The sequence below is a fragment of the Otolemur garnettii genome, unplaced genomic scaffold, assembly GCF_000181295.1.
Source record: "Otolemur garnettii isolate 467f Iridium unplaced genomic scaffold, OtoGar3 scaffold00024, whole genome shotgun sequence".
Lineage (NCBI taxonomy): Eukaryota > Metazoa > Chordata > Mammalia > Primates > Galagidae > Otolemur > Otolemur garnettii.
Genome location: NW_003852419.1, coordinates 2,655,059 through 2,665,446, shown reverse-complemented (window position 1 = coordinate 2,665,446; position 10,388 = coordinate 2,655,059). Strand labels below are relative to the sequence as shown.

The window sequence follows — 10,388 nt, the reverse complement described above, 5'->3', positions numbered from 1 at the left end:
TACAGCTCTTGAAGTATATTTATTAAAAATTAAATCATTTATTTTTAGATGTCCAAAAACTTGAAAATTCTATGAAAAAATACAAATATGAACTGCTAACTTTGAAATCGAGTGCAACTAAAAACAACATCACTCTTTTGTCCCCTAGTACCAGTACTAAAACAAACTGCCTTCTTTCCTTCCTACACAAGCAGCTGACAGCTCTTCAGCCTTTGTAAGGACAGCAGAATAAAAGTAAGAGGGTAAATAAAGAGTTTTGCTCAGACACAGTGTAGCAGGGTGCAACAGAAATGGTTAGCTTGGTTCAACACTCATATATCCATAACATGACAATAATGCTAGACAATATACTAGAAAGACAGTATTCCAACCGGGCACAGGGACACTGGAAGGTTTGTCATTAATAACTCACTATCACTAATTTTTGGTGAAGGTAGCAGCCTGCTAGAGGAGAAACTGAGATATTTAAAAGCACATTCTTGCCTCAAAATTAAGGGTAGAGAAGAAAAAGCAGACATATGGGAAGGAAATAAAGATAGCCCAAACAAAAAGGTGATGCCTATAAAGTGTCAATAAAGCTAACCACAAATGAAATTTTATCTCTACCTCTATTTCAATACATTTCCTTAAATTTTAACTGATCCTTTCAAACAGCAGTAGTAATCTATTAGACTTCATTATGTGAATGTATTTATATCTAGTATTAATACTGTAAAATTATTTAAAATGTTAGGAAATGAAATAAAACTTACCCCATCGCTTTCTCTATGTGGATTCAGTCTACTATAAACAGCTTCAATAACATTGCGCCTAAAAAAAACAATGCTTTAGTTTTCTTAAATTATGTATAATTTTAAGCTTGTAAGTATTTCAATACTTCATCATGACCACACTGAAAAGTTAACTGCCACACTTAATACTTGCCAAGAACAATTCCTACATTTCATTCTCAGAATTTGATTTTGCACAATTTATTTGTTCTCATTTGGCAAGAAAATAACCACCTTCATCCTCAAAGGTATGATAAATAATTCTTTTTAAAAAAATCTTTTTCCAATGAAGTTTTAGAGTTCTTCTCTAGTACAAGAAACATTAACCCATTTTGTCTTGAGATAATTGATTTGCTTCTGATTTAAGTTTTCTTACCCCAAATTATTTAACTACTAATTATAAATGAGCACAAAATGAGCTCTTTTTGTTCTACTTACTTGCCAGCAAGACCTCCCCCGGGAGGCAAATTAGGGATATTTTCTGCAGACAAGATGCGCATGACATGGGCAAGATCAGGCATTCCTTCCTCACCAGACTTCTCCATAATCTCTGTGGGTTTTTTAAGAAAGTTCCTAAATTAATGTGATAACTCAGTACTTACACAGAAGTAAAAGGGGTACTATTAGGTAGTACTTACTTTAAAATATAAAAAACAAGTATTACTATCAACACACAAGGAATTTTTTTAGAGTAACAAAAAGTTACTTGTTGACCAAAATGTTATGTGGGGAGGGGAAAAGTTGCTTACATATGTTCATTCCAGCATTATTCGAAAAAACAGAAACTGGAACCAGTTTAATATCCAACAATAAGGGAAAAGGTGACAAAATGTTGGTGTAGCTGCTGAGTGAAACAGTTTATAATCACTAAAAATGGTCTTTATGACCACAGTAGCAGCTACAGGGAAAAATACTAACATAAAAGTTATTAATTCATAATTACAGGTAAATGAAAGCAATAGCTGGGAAGAATTATAAGGAAAGGAAGGGAATTAAAAAATCACTTTATGGGTTTTTTGATACCTATATAGTTAGGTTCTACAATAATTTATTTAAAAGAAAAAAGGAAAATAAATATCTCACTTGCTTAGAACCAAACAAAAAATTTTATACTTTCCATTTCTATTTACAATTTATGGAAATAGATTATTTTCTTTTATGGTAGTTTTTGGCTGAGGCTGAGTTTGAACCTGCCACCTCTGGTATATGGGGCCGGGCCCTACTCCTTTGAGGCACAGGTGCCGCCTTGGAAACAGATTTTCTAAAGCATGATTATTTAGACACTGGCAAGATTTAAACTTCTTAAAAATCAAACAATGGGTGCGTATTTTTAAGACTACAAAAAAGCAGTGCCTTCAGAGGCTCTCAAATAGCAAAATCCAGGCCAGTATGCAAAATTCAAAAGTATCCTATCCCTAAAGAACTCACAAGTGAGTTAGGGGGACACAATAAGGGACATATATCCTTAAAATTATAAAAATACATAGCAATGAACTACTTGTAGCAAGAAAATATAAAAAATTAGTACCATATGTCCATGACATTATTGTAGTTAGTATTTATGGTTTTACCTACTCCCAAGTGAACTTCAAACTCCAGGCTTTTAGTTATTGGCAATTTTCTAAGGCACAAAATTGAATTAACTACATTGAGAAGCTGCTAACTGTAAAGGATAGGTGGGGCTGGATGAGGTGGCTAATGCCTGTAATCCTAGCACTTTGGGAGCCCAAGGCAGGTGGTCCACTTAACCTCAGGAATTCAAGATCAGCCTGAGCAAGAGACCTCATCTTTACTAAAAATAGAAAAATTAGCGCAGTATAGTGGCAGGTGCCTGTAGTCCTAGCAACTTGGGAGGCTGAGGCAGGAGGATCTCTTGAACCTAGGAGTTTGAGGTCACTGTGAGTGAGGCTGAGGCCATGGCTCTCTAGACTGGGCAACAGGATCTTGCTCTGTTGCCAGGCAGAGTACCATGGTGCCATCATAGCTCACTATAACTTCAAACTCCATAAGGATATATATCCTATGTCCCTAACTACTGTGTGACAAAGTAAGAGCTTAGGGGCAAGGCCCACTCTTACTTTGACATTCATCTCTTTCAACCCTGCCCTAGTCCCTCATCTCCAAAGGCTCCTCTATTCAAAGAAGCCTTCTCCTGCTTCTAGATCTTCCCATGTATTGTTTTCCTTGTTTTGGAACAGTTCTTGTGCCAATCCAACCAACCCATCTGCATGTTGAACATACAAAGATTTTCACCTTTCAGGTTTCAACTTTATGTGTTAGTTTATGAAATCCTTCTCTGATCTAAGCCTAGAGTAGGTACAGCAGTATATTCCCATATACATGACATACATTGTAGTCATGCTATATACTCCCATAAACATGATGCTTACTGTATCATGGACACAGGTTTCATGAAGACACAGAACTATAATTTTCTACCATAGACTTGTAATAGCATTTCTCAACCTCCACAACACTGATGATTTAGACAATTTCCTGTTGTAGGGGCTGTCCTGCCCACTGCAGAAGGTTAAGCAGCATTCCTGGCCTCTATTCATTTGATACCAGTAATATTCTCTCAGTTGTGAAAACAAAGATGTCTCAAGACATTGCCACTTGTTTCCTGGGAACAAAATCTCCCCCAGCTGAGAACCACTGCAGCCTAGCATAGTACCAACCAATTTTCACACCCCTCCATTACTGCTACTCCAGTCTAATTCGCCACCTGCATTAAAACGTTTTCTAATCCGTATTCTGGCTTTTCCTCTTGTGCCCTCTTCACACTCTTTTGTCCACACAGCAATTAAGAGGAATCCTTTGACAAAAAGTCAGAGCAAGTCAGTCTTGTGCTCAGTATCTTCCAACAAATTCCTATCAGATTTTTTTTTTTTTTTGAGACAGTCTCACTCTGTCCCCTCTGTAGAGTGCAATGACATCATCATAGCTCACTGCATTCTCAAATTCCTGGGCGCCAGTGATCCTCCTGCCTCAGCTGGGACTTCCTGAGTAGTTGGGACTTCAAGGCTAACTTTTGCATTTTTCATACAGCGAGGGAAGGGTCCCACTCTTGCTCAGGCTAGTCTTGAACTCCTGAACTCATGTAATCCTTCGGCCTCAGCCTCCCAAAGTGCTAGGATTACAGGACAGGTAAGCCACTGCCTCCTATCACAATCTGAATAAAGTCCAAAGTCCTCATTTTGGTGTACAGAACCCTACGTCAAGTGCTTCCTAGCAACCTCTTTTAATGTTCTTCCACTTCTCTATTAGCTCATTCTAACCTAGCCATACTCACTAAGCACCTCAGCCTTTGCTGTTCTTTTTGCCTAGAATGCTCTTCCCTGAAATAATCACTTTCCATATGCAGGTCTCTGCTTAAAGGACACTCCTCACAGAGACCTTCCTAACCAATATAGCTTGCTGTTCTGTTTAGTCTATTTTATTTCTCTCCTACTCGAAAAAAAATTATTGGTCTCTACTAGAACATAAACTCCATGAGAATTGTTTTGTTTTTTGCTGTATCTTTGGTGACACATATACTCAACAAACAATGAGTAAAAATTATATGTAGAAAACACTCACAAAATATCTAATTAATCAGTTTAGGTGAAATACTATTCCCTGTTTAACACCATACCTCTCAAACCTGACCACTCTCATCACCACCAAAAGCACATACACAGACTTGCCCAACCCACATACCAGAATTCTTTTACTTCAAAACCTAATATCATTATTACATAATTTAAAACTTGAATAAAAATATAACACCCCAAAGAATACTGTCTTATAAAAAAGAAGTTACATTTTAAGTAGCAATTCAAAGTGATTTGTACTGGCTATCTTGCCAAGTATTTTAAAGTCTTCTGACTGAGTGATAATGATTAAGTTATTTGCTACAGGTGCGAAAGGTCATGACATTATATATTTTTTTTTATCTCTACTGAATGGTATATACTTTGAAAAGATACAAACCATACCAAAGAACATTAATATTAAATATTAATACTCCATGTTGAAATGAACCAACCATGCCTTTAAAAAATTAAAAGTTAGCTTACAGAAGAGTTAATAAAGGACTTATGTGGTAGGCACCATACTAGATGCTTAACAAACATGATTTCATTAATTTTGACAAAGATTCTCTCCTTGGACCAAAACCTTAGTAAGACTCTTAAGTTCTTTTGACTAAGCTGACCTTGGGTCTCCTCTGTCCTTGCAGAATCCAGGCTGAGCAAGAATGCTGCTAAAGCAGTTATTGGAAGTCTCCCACCCTTGCTATCTGACCACCAGGATATCTTATCACCCTGGCTTGCCCTGAGCAAAATCCTATCAAGTCAGTTTAGCCCTTATCTTGAAGTTTCCTCTTAGCAATCTTTGATCCACTGCCCTCTGTCCCCTACTCTGCTCCCTGGCTATAAACTCTCACTTATCCTTGTGGAGTCCAGGTTAAGACCAATTTCTCTGCTACTGCAGAACCCCACCGTATTGATTTCTAAATCTTCCTCCATAGCCTTTGAAAAAAGTCTGCCTCACCATCTTCAACAAGTATCATAAATAAGCTTTTTCTTTAACAATTTTTTAAAACAACCTCTACTTTAAATTTGGAATAAAGAAACTAGAGCCTTGAAAGGTCAAACAAGTTGGATAAGATCACATTAACAAGTAGCTAACCAAACGAGAGAGCACTTCCTAAAAAACTACCCAGTTTCCTTATGAGATAAGGAAAATCCCTCCCACCATCTGATAAAGTACATCAATCAAACTACATCAATCTGCCACCCCAATATACTACAGTTTCTCAGAAAATGTCTAACAACTCCTATAAAAGCTCCTCTTAATAATTATATTACATATTATTACAGAAATGTGTCTCTGGTATGGTTTTCAAAGTCTTCCCACGTTTCTCATCTTTCCATCACCTTAAAAAAGCAGGGCTCACTGGAACTAATAATTCCTGAAACCTAAAAGCAGGATTCATTTAGAACTCAGGAAATTGTAGACCAAAAACAAAAAAAGAAGAAAGAAAGAAAGAAAACACTTTAACCACATTGTTTAAAAGTGTGTAGCTAGACAACTATAAAAAAGATTAACCCTCCTCAAATTTGCAAAAGAATGGAGTTTTTCTATTCTAATACACGTTTCTAATCACAAACCTTTACATTTCAAAACTCCCACCAATTACTGGGGCTACTGGGGCAAAATATAACTCGTAACAGGTCAAATTCAATATTGAATTTGTAAAAAGATGACAGATTTAAACCCAGACATATCAGCAATTATATTTAAGGTAAACAGACCAGTCTCTGCCCTCTTATCATTCCTGAATAATTTAACCTCAAACCTTTAGATTTGCTTAGCTAAGCAAATTAAGTCTTCCAGGGAGTGGAGGGAGCAACAGGGGCAGCAGGATCCAGCGTAAGCATAGTAACCAAAACTTTAGCACTGGTGTGGGGCAACCTAGAAGGGACTGTCAAAGCCAGTGTGGAGTGAGGAAGGCATCTGCATGAAGGTTAGCACTGAGGGAAGATTTCTTTACTGATTAGTAGGAGCCAGGTTTCTCACTATAGGAGAAGGGAACTACAAATACGCAAAGGAAGAAAACTAGAATAAATCCTACAGCATTATTCAGTTGGAAATACTAGTGGGAATACTAAATAAATACATAATTGACGAATGGATAAAGACAGAAAGAAATATATGATGTAAGTGTGTGTGTTCTCTTAGAGAGTCTGAGAACAGAAATAACCTAATAGCCCAAATCTCAGGTCCTAAATACTATTCTCCCCTAAACTAAAAGAACAGAAAATGGTGCAGTAGAGAACTACGCAGAGAAAATAAAGATGAGCCTGGAACACTTGATTATGGCAGAAAGTAGAAAGTGTTCCAAGATCACAAAAATACTATATAGCAAGTTTGAAGAGGCTCCCATTGGCTTAATCTAGGACAATATAAGCATCAAGTAATATAGTAACAGTTTATAATACAATGAATATGACAGTAATCTGTGAGTTCATGCTCATAGAATTAAATGGGTACAAGAGAAAATTTTTCCTTACAATTAAGTGCTAACTAAACATATAACAGGAATAACTGAATCAGAAAACCACCACTTGGCTATTACTCTAGTAGCAACTGAATTCAGGCAAGAATCACCAATGGATGCTAAAACTGGTTGCTGCAAACTTGATGAGGAATACAATCTCTGAGTATCTCCCCACAGACTGCTTATTAGTAAGTATAACATATTAAGTACTTATCAGGTATAAGAGAATTATAATTATTAATTTCAGGAGAGAAATGTAAAAGAGATAGCAAGTCATAAAAATGTTAACATTATAGGCAGCGCCTGTGGTTCAAAGGAGTAGGGTGCCAGCCCCCTATGCCAGAGGTGTCGGGTTCAAACCCAGTCCTGGCCAAAAACTGCAAAAACAAACAAACAAACAAAAAAATGTTAATATTATAAGTCAACAACAAGACACATCAACATCACATGCCTCCTGACACTAAGAATCTAGAATCATTTTTCTGGTAGTCCTGCCAATATATAACCTAAATCTTATGAAAAGGAAACATTTGCCACCCAACTTGGACATTCTACAGATTAATTAACCTGCTCCTTTAACAAATCTCATGGCCAGCAAAAACTGGAAAAGACAAGAGAACTTATAAATTGAGGGTGACTAAGGAGGCATGATAGCTAAATAGCACATGCTCTAGGACTAGATACTGCACCTATAAATGACTTACTAGGATTATAAAGGCAATCTGAACAGATCTGTGGGTTATATAGTAACATTGTTATTAATGTTAATTTCCTAATTTTGATAAGATGTACTATAGTTTTATGTAGAGACCATCCCTGTTATATTAAGGGGTACTAGGATATCATATTTGCAATTTACACTCAGTTGTTTTAAGAAAAAGATTAGTAATATGGGGGTAGAAAATATAAGGAAGTTATAGAAAGTATATATAGAGATAAGGCAAATATGATTTATAACAAACAAATGAGGAATACAGTTAACGGTTTCTACATGTACATGGGAGCTCTTTGTAGTATTTTTGCAATGTTTCTGTTTAAAATTATTACAAAATGAAAGGTTAAAAATAAGCAAAACTTAGGCACACAGATGTTTTTCAAGGCCTTGTCTCAAAACACTTATTTTACCTATGGAAATTTTAAAATAATCATTCGATAAGGAAGAATATTTTTACTTCCCTTCTAAATAAAAAAAGAAAGAAAGAAAAAGCATCTTTCTTACCTTCAACCCGTGATTCCAAGTGCTTATCCAACTCTAAATCTTTTTTCACTGCTTCTTCTGAGACCTTGGGGGCATTTGAAAAGCAAACTAGTACAATACTCATGTTATCTCTACTTCCCTGTATATTAAAGAAAGAAAAAGAAAAAATTATGTTTCTACAGTCTACCAACTTTATATTCTTTACTACAAAACAGTTAATTACTTTAAGCAATTACAGTTTAATCATTCAAAACGTAATATATTCAACATACTCACTTTTATTCCAAAGGACTACTTAAAATACAACTTGAAAAACAAGGTGTCTAGGTATGTGCAGATCTGTAATTACGTTTAAATTTTTAATTCTGTGTTAACTATTCCTACCTACCACCACCCCACAGTATGAGATATGAAATTATTTTCCTACATATTACATCCTTTACTTCCCACCCAAGGTTTCCTATCCCCAGAAAGGTAGAGGTTCAAAATGCACCCTCCCAAATACACATGAAATTTTTTCCACTTAATTAACCTGTATCAGAGCAATACTACAATTCTGTAGAATTTAACACAGCTGAAAATGTTGTTCAGTAGGATACCTAAGAAGCTAAAATGAACAACTACCAAAAACTGTCCTGAGGATACAGAATCAGGAGTGGAATGTAGGTGGATAAATGAGATGAAATTATAGTTGATACGGTAACTTTTAAAGACGTTAAGATTGTTATACAGAATCACAAATAGTTTCAGAGTCTTCATAGGGCAGCTAAAACAACTAATCTAAGAATACATGTCAAATCTACCAAGTGTAGAGTATAAATGTCTTAACACAATAATTAAGAAAGTGCAGTGAAGGCTATGTTAACCAGTTTGTTGTATTTCAAATTGTATATAAAACCAGCACACTGTACCCCATAAATACATTATTGCACACAGCTATAATTTAATTTAAAAAAGAATAAATTTTACTGCTATCTTTTGATCACACCCTCATGAACTATATTAAAAGGAAGCACAGCCTATATGCCATTCTAGTACCATTAAGATTATGTAAAGTAAAAAAAATCTTCTCACTTTTTCTACAGGTGTATTACTTTGAGTTTCTTAGAACCAATGTAACTGTTCTCAAAATAGTAATTTTTTGTTTAAAAAGACTAAGAGATGATAAGCTCTATCAACGGAGATAAGATATTTTGTCCAATAGGTGTTTGACAGATCTGCCAACTCAAGAGAAACCATACCCGTTGTCATCTTTTCAATCATTATGATCAGAGTTTAGGCAGGCATTGTTTACTAGACCCTTGTACCCTTTCAGAGACCTCGTAACACAGTCAAAAAGCCAGGCAGGCCTTGAAGAGCTTCTGCCTCTGCCTTCTAAATCAGTAAGAATAAAGTTTGAAAGCAATGAAGGTCTGGTCTTCAGGAGACTTTACAAAAGGTAACTCCACAGACTCAAGCTTTAGAAGGAAAATCATCATGAATATGTAGTAAGATTCTCCATATTTGGAAAATCACTATTTCCAAAATGACCTAAACTAATTTCATTCCTTAATGAAACCACCAAAATTTTCTTCACTTAATATCAGAAATACTGTATGTAGTAGTACAAACTATACATATGTGCACATATCAAAATTTTTAATAAAAAATTTAAAGTACATCATCGATATTCAAGATCTAATAAGCATCATTGTAATACCAATAATGTTTTTTAAAGCAGTTTAATGAATAAACAGAATTAACACTTCGCATTTTTAGAAATCTAGATTCTTCTAATCATTTTCCATTTTGGTAACAATGGCATGAACACTGTTCTACAATTCCTAATATGTATAAAATTTCCATTAGATTTTTGAATTATAAAATATAGATCCTTTAGGAAAATTAACTGAAAAATAATTTCAAGAAGTTCATGGCTCTCCAAAGATATTTAAAGGAAGTAATTTACACCTCAGGCATGTATGATTTCTACAATGTTGCTTCTACTTCTACATACTGACTATCCCCTAAACATCACGTCTGAATGTACTTCAATAGTTGTTAAATAGCAACTGAAAAGGCCCTTCTCTTTATGCCTCTTCAGTTTTCTGGAGACAAACATTTCTTACATAATCAGTATAAAGTTTTCAAGAAGTCTAGAAATGAAAACATGTTTCTGAAAAAAATTCATCTCGAACTAAAAGTAACTAGCCTGACATTTTAAAATTGATTTATTTCAGACCAGGCACAAGAGCTCACACCTGTAATCCCAGCACTCTGGGAGGCCAAGGTAGGAGTGCTAAAGCCAGGGGTTAGGCTCAGCGCCTGTGGCTCAAGCGGCTACACTTGAGCGGCTACACATACACTTAAGGTGGCGGATTCGAATCCAGTCCAGGCC

The 10,388-nt window shown here is 35.5% G+C and overlaps 1 protein-coding gene across 5 annotated transcripts in view; it reads right to left on the bottom strand.

The window, feature by feature from the left end:
* The window catches only part of PPM1B (protein phosphatase, Mg2+/Mn2+ dependent 1B), a 98,871-nt gene that overhangs the window by 36,435 nt on the left and 52,048 nt on the right, over positions 1–10,388 (bottom strand). For all 5 annotated transcript variants that reach the window (XM_023512135.1, XM_012804040.2, XM_023512134.1 and 2 more), the window contains exons 3-5: positions 8,033–8,150; positions 1,209–1,320; positions 753–810 (exon numbers count right to left, since the gene is read on the bottom strand). In XM_023512135.1, the coding sequence (XP_023367903.1) occupies positions 753–810; positions 1,209–1,320; positions 8,033–8,150 (288 nt within the window). The remainder of the gene's footprint in view (positions 1–752; positions 811–1,208; positions 1,321–8,032; positions 8,151–10,388) is intronic.